The 21,525-nt window shown below is 49.5% G+C and overlaps 2 protein-coding genes across 3 annotated transcripts in view; one reads left to right on the top strand and one right to left on the bottom strand.

Annotated features, from left to right (window-relative positions):
• Positions 1–1,653: 1,653 nt before the first annotated feature.
• On the top strand, positions 1,654–3,451 carry PROCA1 (protein interacting with cyclin A1; the record flags this gene model as incomplete). The annotated part of the gene is made up of 3 exons (XM_023759489.1): positions 1,654–1,877; positions 2,164–2,322; positions 2,408–3,451. Coding segments are annotated over 3 exons (1,038 nt in total), but the record flags the coding sequence as incomplete, so codon positions are not given.
• A 1,952-nt stretch (positions 3,452–5,403) lies between these two features.
• The window catches only part of SUPT6H (SPT6 homolog, histone chaperone), a 33,693-nt gene continuing 17,571 nt past the window's right edge, over positions 5,404–21,525 (bottom strand). The window contains exons 17-36 of one of the 2 annotated variants that reach the window (XM_023759564.1): positions 21,096–21,235; positions 20,856–20,973; positions 19,198–19,274; positions 18,808–18,943; positions 18,393–18,530; positions 18,147–18,314; positions 16,866–16,993; positions 15,551–15,758; positions 14,670–14,817; positions 13,905–14,047; positions 12,868–13,008; positions 11,645–11,840; positions 11,015–11,253; positions 10,109–10,222; positions 9,815–9,939; positions 8,146–8,258; positions 7,332–7,409; positions 7,073–7,239; positions 6,484–6,671; positions 5,404–6,198 (exon numbers count right to left, since the gene is read on the bottom strand). In XM_023759564.1, the coding sequence (XP_023615332.1) occupies positions 6,012–6,198; positions 6,484–6,671; positions 7,073–7,239; positions 7,332–7,409; positions 8,146–8,258; positions 9,815–9,939; positions 10,109–10,222; positions 11,015–11,253; positions 11,645–11,840; positions 12,868–13,008; positions 13,905–14,047; positions 14,670–14,817; positions 15,551–15,758; positions 16,866–16,993; positions 18,147–18,314; positions 18,393–18,530; positions 18,808–18,943; positions 19,198–19,274; positions 20,856–20,973; positions 21,096–21,235 (2,952 nt within the window). In that variant the 3' untranslated portion in view covers positions 5,404–6,011. The remainder of the gene's footprint in view (positions 6,199–6,483; positions 6,672–7,072; positions 7,240–7,331; positions 7,410–8,145; positions 8,259–9,814; positions 9,940–10,108; positions 10,223–11,014; positions 11,254–11,644; positions 11,841–12,867; positions 13,009–13,904; positions 14,048–14,669; positions 14,818–15,550; positions 15,759–16,865; positions 16,994–18,146; positions 18,315–18,392; positions 18,531–18,807; positions 18,944–19,197; positions 19,275–20,855; positions 20,974–21,095; positions 21,236–21,525) is intronic. The other variant, XM_006095527.3, reaches the window with a different exon arrangement.

Raw genomic sequence — 21,525 nt, 5'->3', positions numbered from 1 at the left:
CCCATTTTGTGGGCAGAAAAATGAAGACTTAGAAAAGCAAAGTGACTGGTCCTTAGTAACCCCCCTTGTGACAGAGCCAACACTTGGACTCAGGCCTGACTTCAAGGACACTTGCCACTGTGCTGCCCTTTGCCCCAGTCCAGCAGTGCTGAAGCAAGCTGAGGGTGTGGTGCTATTCCCAAGTCCTGCTCACATCCTTATGAAGAAAGGACATGAGGAGAGGAAGCAGACAGGGAGGCCACCAAATGGGTCAAGCGTATATGGGGGACCTGGGACCCTCGCAGCCTGGTAGAGGGAAGGGAGGAATGTGGGGCAAGGCTCAGACCACGCTGCCGTCTACTCATCTCTCAAGTATTTAAGGCCACTTGGACTAACACAGCCCCAGCCGGGGTTTATATGAGATCTTGCCCCAGTTCCACACCTTGTAGGGGCTGGATAAAGGTGCAATCCTCCTGGCCTGTTTGGCGGGGAGTTAGCCAGCCATGGCACCCCATGCCAGACTGCTATGGAAGTCATTGGTGTTCATCCACTTCTCCCTCCCAAGGTGGGTGGAGTCAGAGTCCAGGGGAGACCTGCAGGAAGGTGCTCTCTGCCTTGATGTGTGAGGCCCTGGGCACGTGGAGGCATTTCATGGGCTTACCTTTTGGAGAGTGGCCGGAGGGGAGACCCATTGGTAGACTGGAGTCTTAGGCAGGGTCGGAGATGAGGCAGTGCGGGTAGAGGCTGGGAGACTCCAGTGTGTGTCCAGGACTTGCATTCCGTTGAGTAAAAGAGGTGGGAACCTTTCTCCAGGGCTTCCCCTTAATCCCAATTCTTACCCCAGCAGCATCTCCCCTGTTTCCTGGCAAAGGGGTAGAAGGACTCAGGTTGGGAGTGGGTTGTTCAAGTCTGTGGGCTCCAAGGACTGGGGAGAGAATGGAGGGGGAGTGGGAATTTTATGGTTCAAGAGCAGGGAAAGAATCCAGGGTGAGCATGGGAAAGGGGAGAGATGTGAGAAGAGTGCCTGGAGAGAGGAGGAGCCTGGAGGAGAGAAGAGGAAAAAGGCAGGCCCAGAGTCAGGAGAAGCAAAGGGGCATGACATGTGGTAGGACAGACCTTAGCTCCCGTCCAGGCATGAGCCACCATGCTGTGGCGGTCCTTGGGGCCGGAATGGCATCAGAGGCTTCGAGGGGTGGGATGAAGGCCTCCTGGGCCTGTGCAGGGCAGGCATAGGAGCTGGGGATGCTGTGTTGCTGGCTCTAATCACTGGGGACTCTGAAGTGGCACTCCTCAGTCTGCCACAGCAAGAGGGCTGTCCCCTACGAGGCACCCTGTGGAGTGAGGCAGCTGACAGTGTGCAGCAGCTGCACGAGAGGCCAGCAGGAGCCAGTGGAGGGAGGGCTCCAGGAAGGCAGGCTCCATGGAAGGCAGGGGAGGGGAAGAGGCAGGTGTCACAGGACAGCAAGGGGGCTTTGGTGAGGGCCTTGGTGAGACATCTTCCTGGGAGCGAGCAGGGGGCAGACAGATCCATGCAGTGGGTTGGGGAAAGCCCACTGGTGAGACCTGGAGTTACTACTGGACGGAATGACTACTATGAAGTAGAAGCAGCTGCCTGTGTGTGTGTGTGTGTCGAGGGGGGGGGTTGGGGGCAGGTGAATTTGGTGAAGCATATAGACTGAGCTGTGGAAGGAGAGACCCACAGATGTGCTGCTACCGCTACCCCTGTATGACCCAGACTCCGACCCCTTAGGCGAATTCAAGGACACTGACAGGTGCTGCTGGAATCACAAGCAGTGCCCTGGGCATATCATCCACCCCTTCACCTCTGACTGTGGTCACTACAACCTGCACCTGCACTCTCTCAGCCACTGTGACTGTGACTGTGACTGTGACTCTAGGTAAGGACCCTCCTCCTTGGGCGATCCACAGCCCAGGAGACTCCCGGGCAGGGCCAGGTCCAAACTTTCACTGCAGTCCCCTCCTTTAGCTTTGACCAGGCACTGCCAGCCCAACCCCGGCTTTGTAAACCTGGCTCTGCTCCAAGAGCAATGGGGAGGAGGGCTTTTGGCAGCCTGGGCTGAGCTGCAGTTACGACTCAGAAAGCCCACTGTCCTCCAGGCTCCTGGCTCTGGGCCCCTGGGGAGTCCTGGAGGTGTGGGAACCAGGCTGAGTTCTGTGTGGCAGGGTGAAGGACTACTCAGAGAAGACAAATAGCAGCATCTCCCAAGATGCAGGCCCAACCTGTTCCCGAGATGTGGGCCCAACCTGTTTCGACATCGTCCAGACCCCTTGCTTTGAGTTCATCCCCGAGGAAGAGTATGTGGAGCGGTTCTGGTATGGCTGGTGAGTGCTGGCAGGCTGACGGGGGCACTGCAGGGCAATCGCCCTCACTCTTTGTCAACCTTCTCTTTCCCTCCCTCCCTCCCAGGTGCAAAAGCTTCAGGCCTGTCTCTGTGGCAGTGATCCACCATCCCCTCCACCACGAATTTAGAGATGACCTAAATGAAGAAGAGGAAGAGGAGGAAGAAAGCAAGCCTCCCATCCCAACCCAGGTGGGGCCCACCGCCATCACACCCAAGGACAAAGGCATAGAAATGGGCACCATCATGGGCACAACAGACTCGGCGGCTCCCATTACCATCTGGCGCTCTGAGAGTCCCACAGGGAAGTCCCAGGGCAGCAAGATTATCAAGGCCAAGAAGAAAAAGGAAAAAGAGAAAGATGAGGAGGATACAGATGAGAAGGCAAAGATGAAGAAAAAAGTCAAGAAGGGCAAGTTGACTAAAAAGAGAAGCCCAGTTAAATCAGAACCTTCACCTCCAGACTTGAGCAGATCATTAAGCCCAAGGGAGCTGTTCAGGCTGTCAGAATCCAGCCCCGAGAGCCGGGAAGACCTGGAGAGTGAGGACAGTTTCAATGACCCCAGGCAGGAGGAGCCCTCCAGTGAGGATATTGTAGAGTCATCGCCCAGAAAGAGAGATAAGAACACGGTCCAGGCCAAGAAACTTGGAGCAAAACCCTCTCCAATCAAGAAGATGAACAAGAGGAAATCCCCCCCAGTATCCAGCCCCAATCTCAGTTGAGGCCGGGCGACCAGGTGAAGAATAAATGCCATCCAGCCTGTCGCAAACCCCCTGCTGCTCTTCTCTCCCTCTAACTTGGCTGCTGCTGGGGGGCAGGGGTGGGCTCTGGGCATAGCTGGAGCGAAGGGGCTAGGGGCCTGCGGGGGTTTCTAAAGGGCAGTCCATCTGCCAAGAGGAAGTCCATGGGAAGGTAGGTGGGAGGGCAGGGAGGGGCACTGTAACAGCCTGTTTCTCTGTAACATCCTAGGCCCAGGGCAGAAGAGCACATCTGGGTGAGGAGGGAAGGAGGCTTCCCATCTATGGGGAGGCTGGTCTGTGTTAAGTCCACTCTGGGACAGGCGGGATTATCTGTAACGATACCCCTAATAAACTGAACCTTTTAACCTCTGCCACTGCGCCTGCCCTTCCCCTCTTTTAAGTGGCCCTGGAGAAGGTGCTGGTAGCACCAAAGGGAACATGATCTTACCAGCTCTGTGGACCTGCTCCTACAAGGCCCCTCTAGACCTTTTGTGCTAAAGGGAACTGAACTGAGTTCCCTACTAAAGGCCAACCCCCCCTCTTCTCCCCGCAACTCTTGCCAAAAGCCAGAGATCTTAAATGAAGAAAAAGCAAGGAAGGGCCTTGGCCAGTGTGGCTCAATTGGTTGAGTGTCATTCCATGCACTGAGAGATCACCAGTTCGATTCCCCGTCAGGGCACATGCCAGGTTGCAGGCTCATCCCCAGTGGGGTAGTGCAGGAGGCAGCTGATTGATGTTTCTCCCTTTTTCCCTCTCCCTCTCTCATTTATTTTTTTTATTTTTTTAAAAAATATATTTTATTGATTTTTTTACAGAAAGGAAGGGAGAGGGATAGAGAGTTAGAAACATAGATGAGACAGAAACATTGATCAGCTGCCTCCTGCACACCCCCACTGGGGATGTGCCTGCAACCAAGGTACATGCCCTTGACCGGAATCGAACCTGGGACCCTTGAGTCCGCAGGCCGACGCTTTATCCACTGAGCCAAACCGGCCAGGTCTCCCTCTCTCATTTTTTAAAAAAAAAGGCAAAGAAGGGAGCTCACCAAGTTTGGGCAGCAGTGGCTTTTTTTTACTTCTTTGCTGAGCCTCAAGCAGAGGAAAAAGAGTAGGAAAGCCTCACTTTCCCAGCCCCGACTCACAGAGCTATGAGACAAAACCTTTGGGAAGAAACACAGGGAGATCAGAATCCAGAATAAAAGAGGCTGTGGGGCTGGGGAAAGGACCAAGGCCTGGGAACTAGCCTGCAACAGCCCAGCTCCCTTTTCCAGGGCCAGTGTTTGTGTGTAGCAGGCAAGCGTGGGCCCATCCTGGGTCAGACACACTTAACTGGTGTAGAAGTACTGCCAGACATTCAGGCCCAGCTGGCAAACAGGGAAGAGATGTGCAGGGGCTCAGGGTGAGAAACCCAGATTTACTTGTGGCCTTTCTCAACTGTGCCCAAGAAGTCCACAGGTGCTCCTCGACTTACGATGGGGTTACGTCCAGATAAACCCACTGTAAGTTGGAAATATCGTTAGAGCGAAAATGCACTTAACACACCTGAACAACTTAGCCCAGTCTACTTTAAACGTGCTCAGAATACTTACATCAGCCTACAGTTGGGAAAAGCATCTAGTACAAGCATGTCAAAGTCAAAGGCTAACACGGGCCACATAAACGAGGCATGTGGCCCGTGGGAAGCGAGTTTGACATGCTTAATCTAGCACAATGAACACTGTTGTTTACGCTGGTGACTGCTTGCCTGCCTGGGGGCTGCAGCACACTGCTGCCGCTGCCCAGCATCATGCAGCATCAGGAGAGTATCCTACTGCCTATCACTGGCCCGGGAAAAGAGCAAAACTCAAAATGTGAAGTACAGTTTCTACTGCAAGTGTATAGCTTTTGCACGACTGTGAAGTCAAGAAATCTTAAGTGGAATCATTATTAAGTTGGGGACCATCTGTAGCAGGCACAGTGGCTGGCAGTGGCTGTGTGTGAGTGGAAGTAATAGCAGCTAACATTTACTGAGGCCTTATGAGGTCCCAGGCATTGGGCCAAGCACTTCACACATTCTTTCTATCTGTCCTCACAGATGCTCTGATGAGGTAGGTATCACCATCTCCTTTACAGACAAGCAGGCTTAGAGATAACAGGAGTGCGCTCAAGGTCATAGGACTGGGAAGTGGAACAGGAATGTGATATCAGGCAATCTGGTGCAGAAGCCACCTGCTTCTCGGAGTAACTTGCCTTTCTGATGGCCTGGGAGAGGGAGTCGGAAGCCCTTAGAGATCCAAACACTGCTTTGAAAGCCACCCCTCAAGAACCAGAGAGGGAGAGAGAGGCTTTGTCAAGTGCTCTGTAGAAACACTGTTTATTCAAATGACAGGCAGGAAGCAGCGGTGGCAGCAGGTGGGTGAGGGTGGCCAGGAGGGGGCTGGGCAGGTTAGCACTGCAACCCTTTGTCCCCTACAATCCCGCTTTGATAGCCACCAAGTTGTTGGCATGAAGGTCAGAAATACTTCCCGTCCTCTTCCTCCTGCCCCGAACTGAATAAATAGCATCTGTCTCCCCACAAGAGCTGGGGAGACTCATGTGCTGAGCTTGCTGCCCGGTCCCAGCCCAGAGTCAGGTAAGGGCAGAAGCTCAAAATGGCTTGTAGGGAAGTAGAATACAAAACTGTTCCACTTTCATCTTCCTCTTCTTCCTCCCTGCCACACTCCCTTCCCAGCCTGGTCCCAGGAGAGGTGGTCGGTGAGGGCCGGGAATGGGAGAATTGTCGCCTAGCATACACTGAGCTCAAGTTCGAAAGGCCATCCAGCCTGTCACCCACCCAGGCTGACCACCAAGAGAACGTCACTTCACGCCACTTTATGGACAGAAAAGGAGGGGCAGGGAAGGAGGCAGGCATCTCCCAGCCTCAGAGGTAACCAGAGTCCTGGGAGCAGGCCCCCTACCGATCCATCTCGTCCAAGAGCGGGGTGGCATCGCCAGCAATAGACATGGGGGTGCTTTCAATCATAGGGCTGGGGGACGGCCGAGGTGTCAGCCGCTGCTTCTGTTTCCGCCGCTCAGCCTCCTTCTCCTGAAGCCACTGCTCCGCCATCTTCCCCCAGTCGATGGCTGCGTGGCTGTTGGACCTGGAAGAGGGAAGGGGCCTTTCAGATTGGAACACTAGAAGGCTCAACAATCACTGATGAACATCCACCCTTGCAGAAATCGACTTCATACCTATGGTCAGTAGCTGTGGCCAACTGCCACACCGCCCTCTTCTGTTATCTCCCAGAATGCAGTCCTCATGGGAACATCACCTGGGTCATGGCTCTCAGAAGGTCCAGAGCACCTGCCTATGCTAAGCCCCTTGGCCTCTTGACAGCACCTGCCCTTACTAATAACCTGCTCCATGCCACCACCCATATACTTACTTTGGCTGTTGCTGCCGTTGCCGAGAGCTGGAGGAGGGCTGGGGCTGGGCCTGGGCAGACTGTGGGGTGGTGCTGGCCTGTAGCTGGTGGTACTGTGGTGTGGTGATGGGCTGGCTTGGGGTTGTGTAGGAGTAGCTGGGGGTCATTAGTGGTGTGGCCACTGGCTGCTGGGCTGGCGTTGGGAACACCTGGAGAAGAGTGAACAGTTAAATGGGGATGGGTTTGGGGCATACTTAGGGTTCCCATGAATTTCTGCAAAGCTTTCCAGTTGACCCTCTCCTGAGCAGATAGGGAGGCCAATGGAATGGGACCAGGCACAATAGGGCCTCTGGTCCTGACTAGTTGAGGATTCTAGTGGCTTGAGGGTTCCAAAGATCCCAAGAACTCTGCAGAAAGATCACACCTTCTCTTATTCCCTTTCCCCTCAAATGGGCCTGAGGAAAAGGATCATCTGTTGTAGATAAGGCCCATCTGTGCATAAAGGTGGGCACTGCCAGCAGCCAGTCTATGGACACAGGTTGGTAAAGGATGACCGTTCCCTTTCTTTTTCCCCACCCTCCACAAAACGCTTCCCCTCCAAGCCACGTACGTGGTAAGCGCTACTGCCCCCTCCACTGCCACCATAGCCATACTGGCTGGAGGCCCACTGGGCTGGGGTGGCATTAGGGTTCTGTCCTTGGCCTGTCACAGCAGCAATGGCACTGAACATCTGTGAGGTCATGTTCTGGGGCAAGGCATTCACAGCCCGTGTCAGATCTGTAAGCACAAAGAGGTGGAAGAGGGCACATTAGAGGTGAAAGTCCTAGCTTTGTCCCTCTGAGTCACAGTCCTGGGCGGGAGCTCCTTACCTGCAAGGTTGAGGTTAGCTGGAGTAGCATTGATAGAAGCAGGTGTCCGGGTCCTGCTGCTGCTACTGGGAGTGATTCCTACAGGAAATAGGCAGAGTCAGTTATGTTTCTGGTTTCATAATTCAGGGAACTGAAGGAGGTACTGAGAAAAATTAAGCCACATAGGCAAAGTGGATGGAGGAACTTCCTGAAGCTAGGACAGTGATGGCGAACCTGTGACACGCGTGTCAAAGGTGACACGCGAACTAATTTTTTTGGTTGAGTTTTCTTCGTTAAATGGCATTTAAATATATAAAATAAATATCAAAAGTATAAATCTTTGTTTTACTATGGTTGCAAATATCAAAAAATTTCTTTTTTTAAAAAATATATTTTATTGATTTTTTACAGAGAGGAAGGGAGAGGGATAGAGAGTTAGAAACATCGATGAGAGAGAAACATCGATCAGCTGCCTCTTGCACACCCCCTCCTGGGGATGTGCCCGCAACCAAGGTACATGCCCTTGACCGGAATCGGACCTGGGACCCTTCAGTCCGCAGGCCGACGCTCTATCCACTGAGCCAAACTGATTAGGGCATCAAAAAATTTCTATATGTGACACGGCACCAGAGTTAAGTTAGGGTTTTTCAAAATGCTGACACGCTGAGTTCAAAAGGTTCGCCATCACTGTGCTAGGAGGTTGGAGTAGAAGGAAGAGAGCTGCAATGACAGCCTGTACCTCACCCCCTTCCACAGAAGGCTAGGTAGTGATACCGTGATTCAGAGCCGAGGTGTCCCTCCAGCCACAGCCCTGAAGTCAGAGAGCACAACTCACCCGGTACAGGATCCTGGTAATGATCCTTAAACCATCTGAAAAGTCCATTCACAGTTGGGAAGATTTGGCCCCGGTACCGGAATCCTTCTGGAGTCACCGTTACATACTCTATCCTGGGATTTTGGAAGGAAATACGCATCAGATACCACTTGGGGCCAGCCGTGAGAACGTGGCCAGAACAGATCTCCACCATGTGAAGTAGTCACACTGGGTGCTAGGGGAAAGAAGAGATGAAAGAGCCGGTCTCTGACCCTGACTTTGGGGAGGTGAGGTGTGCGGAGCAGAGTACAGGCTGCCAGAGGAAGACTTCGGGGGCTGGGCCACCATATGATGGCAGCACCCTGCAGGTGAGGGTGAAACTGAAGCCACAGACAGTCAGGGTTGGAAGAGGTCTCCCAGGGGAGCAAAACACAATTCCCCATGAACTGGAATCTGGAAGTGCTTCTGGAAGGTGGTTAGTCTGCCTTTATTCCACACTGTACAGACCTGAGCGTGGATAAGAGGATGGGCTCTGGGTTCATACCCAGTTCCAGTTTGTCTCTGCTACTCATTACCTAAATGACTGTCCGAAGTTACTAAATACAAATCTTAGCTTCATTTGTAAAACGAGTATAACAGCACTTAAACCTATAGGGTGGGAGTGAAGAATAAATGAGACAGTGCATGTAAAGCACTTATCACACAACACCTAAAATAGCCGTGTGCTCAAAAAAGGACAGCTGTCAACAGACAATGCTAAGTATGACAAAGTTCTCATTTATATTAAACTGAAAGCTATGTCCTAAATCGTCTACTCAAGTGTTTCTTTGGCAACACAAGGAGTCTGTGCCCCTTTCCACAAGAAGTTATCACATTGCCTCTGCTCCTGGTTAAAGGTCCTGTTTGCTCAACTGTCCTCCTGGGACAGTTTCCAACCCAAAGATCCCTGGCGGTGAACCTCTGAAAACATGATAAGTCAGAAAAGGCTTCTCAGAAATGAGCACAATATTTCAGTTGTGCCCAAGACAATGCAGGGTCCAGAGTCCAGAGCTTCTTGTCATCTGGCTGCTGAGTCCTTACTAATATTGCCTGTGCTGTGCATCACGTATAGGCATAGGGATGACGGCAGAAACGCACAGGCCTTGGCTAAGGGCCAAAGGGAGGATGGGGGAGTAGAGAAGGCTGGTATGAGCACTAGAGAGTCCCAGATTAAAGAATACCTAGGAAGGCCAGCTGGTCAGACAGAAAGGAAGCAGAGCAGGTCAATGGTAGGGAGAAGAGACGCTCTCCTGACCTAGCCCTCCTGTGTGGGGAGAAGTCAGCACACCATAGCAACAGCAAGTCACTGTGTGCAGAAGCCCTGGCTAGGGTGAAGCAGACAGTGAAAAGGAGAGACCAGTGTGCTGGCCCCATCTTGGACAGCCAGGTGGATGGAGCATCTGAAGATTTCCATCACTCCTTGGGAGGGGGAGAAGGGGCAAAGGGTTGAGAAAAGCATTTTCTTAGTGAATCTTTGCCTTTTGCCTCTAAATCATCATCCTCTTACCCCACCTCCAACCTCCGCCTCTATTCTAAACAGATAAAAGGCAGTCAGGCAGAACCAGAGAGAGGACTACTCCAGGGCCTCTGTCTCCCCGGCTAGCCTGTCTGTGGACCCCAGCGGCAGCACCTTCTCAGCACCAGTGCTCACCTGGGTTTACCCCGGGGCTGGTATCCCAGTAGGAACTTGCCGGGCAGTTCCTTGCAGGCACAGATGAAATAAGGGATGAAGGTGGGCTTCTCCTTCTTAGTTTTGATGAGCAGCTCCTCTAATTTCTGGGGGTAGAATGAGGGGGAGAGGTTGGGATAACAGCATGCTTGGTAGACAATGTCTGGCGCATACATGTACACCTCCTTCACCAGCTGAGGGACCCCTACACTGAAGGGAAATCAGACATTCTTAAGTGACTGGGTGATGTCTTCCCTCAAGGGGCCCTGGGCTCACCTTACGGTCCCCACCGCTGCACTCCTGATAATACTTGTGGTTCAGAAGGTCCCGGGCAAAGGATGCCATGGGCTGAACATAGCGGGCAACAATCTCATCCAAGTCTTCAAATTCCTGTGGGAAGAAGGTAAAGGCCCATGTATCATATCCAGATCTGAGACGCCTGGTCCTTTATCAAATCTACTCAGAATAAAACTCCTGGGAGGGGGTGGACTTCCCAGTCCTGCTGCAGCCTCACTCCATTGCAAAGCCTCTTCAATTTATCCATCTGTTTGAGTTGTGTTCAAATTTAAAGCTTTTAAGGCACAAAATCATTTAAACTTTGATTCTCCCTGGTGCTTGGGAACAACAGGGAACTTCATGAAATTTCACTCCATTGAAAAAGGACAGAGAAATTCGATGTGTGTGCACATGCATGTGCCTGCATGTATTTTCGCCTCTTCTTCCACTGGCTCTCTTTAGGTAGTCTACTTTATTTTATTATTATTTTTAAAACATATTTTTACTGATTTCAGAAAGGAAGGGAGAGAAATAGAAATATCAATGATGAGAGAGAATCACTGATCAGCTGCCTCCTGCATGCTCCACACTGGGGACTGAGCCTGAAACCCTGGCATGTGCCCTGACCGGGAATGGAACAGTGACCTCTGATTCATAGGTCAACACAACCACTGAGCCATGCCGGCTGGGCTTTAGGTAGTCTATTTTAAAATTTGGAGGACAGGGACGAAGGGCAAATATACAAAATTAATATCAAATGACTTATTTCACAACCAACCTCCTATTTGGTGTTCTATGTAGCTAAAATAAATGCATACAAGTTACTAGTGTTAGGTGAAGTGGCCAGAAATGGCTTATTTCTGAGGCAGGCGTGGGGATGGGAAGTGAGTGGGGGCTGGCTCTCACCTCACTGTTGATCCACAGGGTGGCTCCCAGGCTGAAGGCATTTTCCTTGCCCTCTTCCCGCACGTCCACATGCTGGTAGATGCCGTCACTGACCTTCCAGGTCACTGTCAGGTGATTTTCGCCCTTGCTGCTTGGTCGGATGATAACATCTCCCTGGTCCATAGTCTCCATCATCTTTTCTGCTTGTTTGAAATTTATATTATGGAAGGATGGATGTGCAATTACCCGCTTGATATATGCTGAAGAGGGCAGGAAAGAAGTACAGATCAGCTGATGGAACTGGGAACCAATAGCAATGGGACAAACCATGGTTTAACTTCTGGCCCCCTATTGAATTCTGAGACACTCTCACCCTCTCTGGGCCTGGACTTTCTGATGTAAAGATGTGTTCACCTGGGTTCCTAGGGTACTGACAGGAGTCACATGCATTAGCAAAGAAAATGTGACCCAAGAAAACCCTGGTTTCCAGCCCTGCCGATGACTCCCTTTTGATGCCTCTGGGCCTCAGCACCTCCAAGCTGAGCACTCACTCCCATCGGGAGGCTGAGCAAGGGGAACTGCCATTAGCACGTGCATCCTGGAGAGAGCGAGCTGCCAAGACCTCGGTGCACAGGCGTGGTGGGCACTCACTGGTCCGCTGTTGTTTCCGCTTCATGTCCTCCTCCTGCTTGTGGTCTGCTGCTTCAGCATCAAAGTCATAGTAGGTGTCCTTGGGCAGTTTCCACTCGTTGTTCCTGTCCATGAGGTCTGAGGTGCGGCAGGTCAGGTCTGCGCTAAACTTCTCGATGTCAATCTTCATGATGCGGCAGTGAACAGTCATTCCCACCTAGATCCACAGAACATGTGAGCTGGAAGGGACAAAGATGATCTAGCCCGATGCCCTATTTTACAAATCAAAGTTCAGGCAGAAAGATGAAGTGACTTGCCCAAAGACAGCCACCTACTGAATAGCAGATGAGTTCAGGGTTGAGTCTGATCTGCAGACTACTGGCTGTGTCTTGTAGATGCCTCTTACTCTAGACAGGAAAACCACCTGGAATCTACTGGGGTCTAGCCTGTTACTGGCACTATTCCCTTCTCCCTTAAAGTTGCCTTGTTACTGCTCCTAGGAGGTGGTCAAAGTCTGGCTGCCCTTTTTGGAGGGGAAGGAAAATAAGAGCTGGTTTTTAGACTTTATCCTTGGCTTGATTGAACCCATCTGTCTAAACAGTGGCAAAAGCCAGTCACTCTGCACAGCTCTCCTTTTGAAACTCTCCCTAGCCTCATTTATCAGGAACAGAGTCTTTGCCCAGCCTTCCCAAGCCCACAGTTCTCGGGTTCACAACACTTAGAACCAGAGAACTGGCAGATCCAGGACCAGCCATGTTACAGACTGAGTAATCCTGGAAAAGGCACTTGAATTTCTCTTAAAAGGGAAGGAAATAGTCCTTCCCCATCAGGCGGTGAGATTAGAGACAACATATGTAAAAGTCAAGTGCTGGTGCCTAGTGTGTATATACATAATTAATGGCAGGAGAATACTAGAATCGAAAGGGAACTTGGCTTTGTGTCTCGCAGCTTTTAATGCTGTGCCCTGCTTCCTGCCCCTTGGACTAAATCACAGCTTCCCACACAGGAAGCGAGAGCCCTCTCCCAAAGGGCTGGCAACTTGAAGTTTCACAAGGCAGTGAACAAAAGCACTCAAATGCTTCTTGCCCTGGCTTCTTTCAGCTAGTTACAAATCCCCCTGAAATTCTCTCCCTACCAGCAGCCGCTGGGAACACAGCCTAACTTCTGGTGTGAACAGCCCCATGTTAACGAGAGCCCAATTTAGGCAGCTGAAAACTGATGCCTTTGCCTAGTCATTCATCTACCTTCACTCGCTCCTCTGGCCGCTTTACCACTTTGTCACTGAGGAATTTGGTGGGGATGAAGCCGGTTACACCATTGTCTAGCCGTGTTTTGACACCAATAGCCTGGCCTGGGCATGAACCGCTGTCGAAGTGGTTCCAGACCTAAAGAGGGCATCAGGAGAGAAGCTTGAGCATTAAGATTCCGGAGATGACACATTCAGAAGAGCTGCCAAGGGTGTTATAATTTATTTTACCACTGACATCTGGTACCGTGGTCTGAAAACACAATGAGTTAGCCACCTCCTACCAACATAAAATGTGAAGTTCCCCAATGTTATTTGACTCATAACTCATGTTTGGCACCAGTGGCCATCAAATCAATCTTCTATGTTAACCTAACCTATACATTCTTCTAGCTGAAACGGAGGCCCCTCTCTCCCATTTTGTTCTGACCTCATGGGCATGAGAAACATCAATGTCAGTCTCCTTAGAACTCATTTCAGTGAACCAGTTGCCCCTTGGCTTTCTATACATTCTGGACAAATCCCAACAGCTTCTTTTATTGGGTAAGTTGGGAAATGGTCTTTTATAGTCTGCCTAACATTTGAAGACCCAGAAAAAGCTTTCAGGGTGGCTTTAATGAGTTCTGACCATGAAAAAAGGCAGATGATGTCTAGAAGAATGTGGGAAAAATTAAAAATGTGTCTAGAGAACAAAAAAAATGAAAGGGAGTCTCTAACTAGCATAGGGACACTGTGCCTACCCTGCAGGGAAGAAATGCATGTCCTCATATCTCTAATCTGGTTGAGCTAGATGCCCAGAGAATGGGAAACAGGATTCAGGGCTGAGCCAGAGTAGAAAAAAGCATATAGATAATTTCTGACTAGCATATGGAGGGACTTCATGTTAGACCCGTGTATGTTCCAGTCCTCTTCCTTCTTCGTGTATTCATTTGGTAAAGCATTATCTGAACACTCCCGCTTTCCTATTCCTTTTGAGGGCACTAAGACCATCAACTCAAAGAAATTCAGTCACCATGGTAACACTGCAGCACATACCTCACTTAGTTCGGGGAAATTGTCCTGCTGACAGAAGGGGCACTGCCATAGCCCTGTCTCATCGTTTCGGATTGCCTGGTCGTAGCTCTCACCCTGTGGACGCCTATGGGCAATGCCAGTGACGTTGCAGATGATGAGCTTTCCTGGAGGAAGGGGTGAGAACAGGGAAGAACAGGGAGCACAGGTTGTGAGAACTGAAGAGGTGACTTCTTCCCACCACCTTTTAATGACAGAACACTTGTCTTATAGCATCTGAACTGACTTCTCTTGCATCTTTGAAAAGGGAGGTCTTCCCTTCATTTGATGACATGGGAAAATGAGGTTTTTAAAAGTGAATTCATAAGATTCCACAGCAGGTTAAAAACATGTGACCCTGAACTCAGCTTTGACTTCCAGTCTAGTGCTCTACAATCTTTTTTAAAAATATGTTTATTAATTTTTTTTTTTTAAGAGAGGAAGGGAGAGGGAGAGAGAAACATTGATCAGCTGCCTCTTGCACACCCCCTACTGGGATTAAGCCCACAACCCGGGCACATGCCCTGAACGGGAATGAAACTGGTGACTGTTTAGTGCATGGGATGATGCTCAACCAACTGAGCTGCACTGGCCAGGATAGGGCTCTATAATCTTTCTGAAAGCTTCCCTGGTATAGTAAAAACCTGCCTCATTCTGTTGGAATCATTGTTTGATTTACATGTATACAGTAAGCACACATTCCTCACCCCTACATATCCTCCTCCACTTAAAAACAGATCCAGAATTTACCAATGTAGAAGGTCTCTGGTGTTTCTTTGGTTAACATGTTGAAGATTTCCTCTGTGTTGGGAGAGCGGTAGGCTGTCCGGAGGTCCTTATACCGACAGCTCAGCTCTGCCCGGATGTCGTACAGGGTGATGTGTTTATCACCATATCCCTAGGGAAGAATCCCATTATCAAGAAGAGCCTTGCACCTGTTCCCCAACGTGAGCCTGAGTCTTTCAATGAAAGGAGTAGGCTAGGTGGTTCCTGTCAGGGCTTCTCTCTCCCCCAAGACAGTGGTTCTCAACCTTCTGGCCCTTTAAATACAGTTCCTCATGTTGTGACCCAACCATAAAATTATTTTCGTTGCTACTTCATAACTGTAATGTTGCTACTGTTATGAATTGTAATGTAAATATCTGATATGCAGGATGGTCTTAGGCGACCCCTGTGAAAGGGTCGTTCGACCGCCAAAGGGGTCATGACCCACAGGTTGAGAACTGCTGCCCTAAGATTAACTAAAGGTTTTCAAACCTTTTCTTACCCATGGAACACTGGCCTATGATAAAAGGGCTTCACAGAACCCCAATGTATAACAGATAAACACGAAGCTGCACTGTTGGCAAGGAGGAGGAGGGCCTAGGAAGAAACTCTACTACTGAGCCCCTGCAAGCTCCCTCCCACCCCCACAATGAGTGTAGTGGCCTTGGCTCCTTAACAAGTAAACTGAAAACTTCTTTGAGAAACCCAGTACGGCATGGGAGGGGGTGGGGGGGGGGGAGAGGAGAGAAAATCACGTTTCTCACACCAATAGTATTGGGGATTTCTCTAAAGACTTGCTGCCCGAGTCCTCCCAACCATGCCACTTGGGATGGCTTTTATGCCAGGCTCTCTACACTGTCACCCACCTGCCTCTCCAGTTCTTCTGCAAAGGCATCCAGGTCTAGATCCTTGAGTCGCTCTGGGTTTTCCAAGATCTCTTCAAGGGCTCCTGCAGGATTCGCATCTTCAGCTGATTCATCATATTCCAGAGCATCCACTGCCATCTTCCTGGCCCACTCATAGGTCTCAGGATGGACTCGAGAACCATCAAGGACTTCAATATATGAGTCAGTGCTAAAGGAAAGGCAGAAAAGGGGCAGGATATAAAACAAGAAGCTTCTAATAACAGTCCAAATGTCCACCAATAGGGAACTGGTAAATAAATTAGGGTACCTCCATACAATGGAATACTATACAGCCATTAAAAAGAATGAGGTAGATCTATGTGTGCTGACATGGAAAAATGGCCATGATTATTGATATGTGAAAAATGCACTGCAAAACACTATGAACCAAATGATCCCATTTTTGCAGTAAATGGGTAGTTAGTAAATGCATAGCAAAAATAAAATTTAGAAAAGTTGCAGTATACATCAATTGTTATAATAGTTATCTCTGGGGGGTGGGATTATGGGGGACTTCCACTTTCTGCATAAATTTATATATGTTGAATTTTATATAATGAACTTATATAAGTCTCTTAATAAGATAAAGCAAAAAGGGGGAAAAGACCTTTGAGAATTTGCTGACAGCTATTTTCCCCCATAAAGCCTTCCCAGGCTGGTCTTGCCCGTGCACTCACATGGACCTATGTTATTCGTGGAGTGTTACAGCAAAGCTGGGTGGAAAATGAAGTTTTAGAACTTGAGCCTATTTCCCCACTGATTTCCATTACTGAATGAGGAGCTATGTGCCCGTGGAAAAGATCCTCCAAAGACTGAGTTGATAACTTCTGGAGAGGAAGAGGTCAATAGTGAAGTCCAAAGTCCAAGTGAATAGAACTTTCTCTCAATAACATCATCTCAAAACATACTGAATCACTTCCCCCCTTCCTTACTTCCTCATATCCCCACTCCTTTTCCATTGCTCCTGCTATTCCCACCCTTACAAGCCACGACACACCACAGCAACAACAAATTTGTGTTTAATGAATAAAATCTTATGTTTTCCGTTCTTAATTTATAAACTAAGTTGGTTCTTATGTTTCTCTCACAAAAAGTTCACATAATTGAACTGATCTTTTCCATAGGTCAGAGGCTCTTGACTGAATAAAGTTTCCTCACTTTTAAAACATTTCCTAATTTAAATAGGCTTGTGGCCCTTTGGCAGCCCTAATCCCCTCAAGTCCCCAAATAAAACCCAAGGGATTTCCTCCTGGTTTATCCAGGCAGAGGGCATCACCTGTCCCCCAGGGAGGCTGTGTCGATCTTCAGGAAGCCAGCACAATTCATGAAGACTTTGGGACCCATGTGGCACATGGTAACCAGCTGGGTCCGGCTCTCGAGCCTGGTGTTGTTCTGCTTCAGGATCTAGGGAAGAGGTGTGGAGTGAGCCAGAGCAGTGGGCAGGCCCCACCTCCCAGCCTGCTTTCAGGTTCCTGGGAAAGCTTCCTGGTAGGAACTCTGTCCCTACAGCCCACTATCTCAATGAGCACTATACCAGACTGTCTGCTACTAAAAATTTATTGTACTTATTTATTTTTTATTGTGAGAGTGCATTTATTAAAGCTGGGAACTGAAACAAGGAAGGGCTTACGACAGAAGCAGCAACAGGAGAGCCCAGGCTGGGCTGCTTTGGCTCACTGGAAAGTCAGAGAAAAGGGGGTCTTGGAGACAGGTTCAGAGGTTAGCCTGGGACGAGCTGCCACTGCCCTTTGCTTCCTGGTTGCAAGTGGTATGGAGACCTTTGGAGTTTAGGAGATGCACACCTCAGAGGGAAGAAAGGTGTGGGCATGCTCCTGGGAGGGATAGCACACTAAAAAATTGTTTTAATGAACTACGTTATAATGTATGGCTTAAAAGTTGATAGCCCTAACCGGTTTGGCTCAGTGGATAGAGCGTCAGCCTGTGAACCAAAGGGTCCTGGATTAATTCCAGTCAAGGGCACGTACCTTGGTTGCAGGCTCCTCCCTAGCCTGGGGCCCCTAGGTGGGGTGCGTGCAGGAGGCAACCATTTGATGTGCTTCTCTCACATCGATATTTCTGTCTTTCGCTCTCTCTTCCACTCTCTCTAAAAATCCATGGAAAAATATCGAGTGAGGATAAAAAAAAAAGTTAATGATAAAACATATATTCAAGTACCCATCACTCACCTTAAAAAAAGTTACCACCAATACTTTTGAATCTCCCTGCATACGCCTGATTGAAATCCTTTCCCTTCCCATTGGGAAAAACGCCATTACCCTGAGGTTTGTGTCGAGTACTCTCTCACCTTCTTCCAACTATTTTCAATCACAGCTTATGGCTATTTTTCCCATGAGCCACTATAGTAAAGTAGTGAAGAGCATAGCTGTGGCCACCTGGTCTGAAGTCTGACTCTGACTCTCACTAGCTGGATGACTCTGGACAAGTTCTTTCACCTCTCTGAACTTGGTCTTCTTGTCAAATCATACTGGCAAGTATAAAGTATAAAGGCTCAAGGATATGGAAACTTCTCCTATTTTCTGATTCAATTCAATCCTACCTTCAGAAGATGTGTTCCTTTTCGAGGTCCCAGGCCACACACATACTGGATTAAGGCCTGGCTATAAGGGTGGGCAATGGCACGGTTGACATCGACCCCAACCTCATTGACTCGGTTGATAAATTCACAGTACAAGGCGTTGAGCAGCTCTTCTTTCACCACATGCTCCTGTTGATACACAGCAGGCAGGGATAAGGTTACTGTGCAATTCTTCCCACCCACGCCTGCCTGGCAAATCCTACTCACCTGCAAAGGGTGAAACTTGAGACACAGGATGTCTTCATCAGAGCTGCACACCTGGGCAAATTCAATCAGAGGGTCCTGGATGCGCCGGGCCAGGGAGACGGCTTGTCTCAGCACTGGAGGATAATCCCGGAACTCTGCCTAGAGTCAAACAAAGGTCAGCAGGGCCATAAAGTCCCCTTATTGCCAAGAGCAAGAGAAAAATCAAAACCGATCTGACTCTAAGTCACTTTCTCCTTTCCTCTGGGACTGTTTTTTGGGGACAAATTTAATCTCTGAGGTTCCCAGTCTGAAACAGGACTGAACAAAATGCCTCTCATGGATTGAGTGCCCTGGTAACCTTTGCTTCCCTATTAAATCTCTCTGGGACTGATAGCTCTTGGCTGTTCAGGTCCCAAGGGTAGGGCTCCAGCATTACCTCTGATTTCTTGCTGTTCATATAGAGAATGGCCAACTCGTTGTCAACCAGCTCCACCCCAATAGAGGAAAGCTGTTGGCCCTGGTCCAGCTCATGCACAATGCGCTTCACATCCTCAATCAACATCTGGGCGTCCCTGGAGAGATAAGAGGTGTTAATCAGGGCTATTTCTGCACAATTTCTCATGGATGTGCAGTCTTACGGCTGGAATATGGGGAAGGGGTGTGGGGGAGGAGAGAGCTCTGAAGACAAAGAAGTACAATATTCCCAGGGATACCCCCTTTTGGGATGGGGTATTATCAAGGATCTACACAGGCACATGCCAGATCCAACAATAAAAGATGAGTGACATTAAACCAGGCCTAGCCCAGTCATCTGGTGCCCTCCTACCTATTCTCTCCTGCAACTGTCACCACATGAGGCTTTTTGTTCAGAAGAAATTTCTTCAGGGTTTCAATGTCTTGAGCCTGGATTGAAAGAAAATTAGAGTTAAATGGCTCTGAAGACAGGGAGATTTCAGGAACTTCCCTCTCCCTAAGTAGCTCAGCACCTTACAAGACCAGAGAATAATGATATGTCATACGCTGTCGAACTGGGAGACAAAACAAGGGGATTATAGGATCTCTGGTTGTAATCCTATATAATAAAAGCCTAATATGCAAATTGTCCCCTCGACTGGGAGTTTGACCGGGAGTTTGAACGCTCGCTATGATGTGTGCTGACCACCAGGGGGCGGTGTGGAACATGGCGGGTGTCGGATGGGCCCTGATGAGCGGAACCACAGTGGGATGGTGGAGCAGATGAGTGGGCAGCACCAGGCCACGGCGGGTGTGAGTGGGGTGACCAGCAGTGGCAGCGGGGGGGCGGGGCCGCTACCCAGCTCCCAGGTGCTGACGGAGCCAGGCGGCGGCCTGATGACTCAGACGGAGCGGGGCATGCAGGGGCCTGGGGGCCCAGAGGTCAGCTGGGACCTGACCTTCCATGCCAGACGCTCGTGCTTTGATCACCGGCCAGGCCTAGGGACCTCACCCGTGCGTGAATTTCGTGCACTGGGCCTCTAGTATTCTATATCTGTTAATAGTTTCTAAGGTTATTATATTACTAGAGGCCTGGTGCACGAAATTCATGCGGCGGGGGGAGGGTCTTTCAGCCTGGCCTGCACCTTCTCCAATCTGGGACCCCTCAGGGGATATATGACTGCCGGTTTAGGCCCAACCCCACCGGCAGTTGAACATCCCTCTCGCAATCCAGGACCACTGGCTCCTAACCGCTCACCTGCCTGCCTGCCTGATCGCCCCTAACTGCCCTCCCCTGCTGGCCTGATCACCCCTCACTGTCCTCCCCTGCCGGCCTTATTGCCCCTAACTGCCTCTGCCTTAGCCCCTGCCACCATGACTTTGTCCGGAAGGATGTCCAGAAGATGTCTGGTCTAATTAGCATATTACCCTTTTATTAGTATAGATGGCTTATACTTGGGTTGTGGTTAACTGAAAATACTTTACTTTGCCTTAATATAAACTACTACCTAGTATTCAGGGCTACTCTTACCTCCTCTGCAAGAGTTTTATTTCTTTGTTTAGTTGTTTGTTAAAAATTAATTTTTAGAATGGGCACTCTCAACAAAATTGAAAGATACCATTAAGGTTAAAAAAATCAGAAGCATACACATGAGATGAATTCAAATTCCTTTCCTTAGAAAAACAGACATTGAAAGACTAAAGCAGGGAAAAGGTTGGCCTAATGCCTCAGTGGCTTTCAGCTCCTGGAACAGGATGACCCAGATGCAAGAACAGAGGCAGTAAGGGCAGCTCCCAAGCACACAAGGCTTAGGAACTGGCCTCAAGCCAGAAGAAAATTATACACCAGAACTTGAGTGCCATCTGCTGCCTATGGAAGTGCAACTTATCCCAGGACTTGAGGGGTAAGTGACCAGGTCAGAGATAATCAGGGTCTTGCATGAGATGTTGCTTAGACCATAAACCCTTATCCCCACTGAATTATAAGATGTACTCAAGATGTAAACTTGGTAACCTGCCCCAGCCACTTGCCTTTTTTTCCCGTTCTTCCTCTCTCCATGCAGTACGCCGTTTGGTAAAATGGGGCAGCCGGAGAAAGTCTGTCACTTCTCCTTCACCATTGACCAAGGCACAGAACACAGGGTGATCTCTGCCAGCCAGACAGAAAAAAGAACAGAGTGATAATCAGCAATATGAGGATATGAGTAAGAGCAGAATAAGATTAGGAATACAGGTAAGGGTGATGGCAGATGTGCAGAAACAGGCAGTTACCTGGCAGAGGAGAAAGCAATGCCTAGGACTCGGATGCCCTTTCCTTGGTTCTCTTCCATAAAGTCATCGTCTTCCTCTACCTGTTGATCTGGCCGGTAGGGTGCCACCCTCAACCAGTTGTAGAGCTTTCGACTACAAGCCTGGGGAGGAGACACACCGGACATTATAGCCATCAGGAACTCACCAAGTGTGCTAAGGAAATAGACGCAGGCACACATGTGTAAAGGTTGTATTCATATGCGCATGTTCCTTGCACTTGGCAGGCTTATAACCGGAAGCATACCTTGCTTTTGGAAACTGGAGAGTATACAGAGGACAGCAATATAAACAAAGAATGTTTGGGCCCTAACTGCTTTGGCTCAGTGGGTAGAATGTCAACCTGCGGACTGAAGAGTCCCAGGTTCGATTCCGGTCAAGGGCATGTACCTTG

This window comes from Myotis lucifugus, unplaced genomic scaffold (genome assembly GCF_000147115.1).
Source record: "Myotis lucifugus unplaced genomic scaffold, Myoluc2.0 scaffold_157, whole genome shotgun sequence".
Classification (NCBI taxonomy): Eukaryota; Metazoa; Chordata; class Mammalia; order Chiroptera; family Vespertilionidae; genus Myotis; species Myotis lucifugus.
Note: the sequence above shows the minus strand (reverse complement) of the source record. Positions and strands in the feature narration are given on the sequence as shown.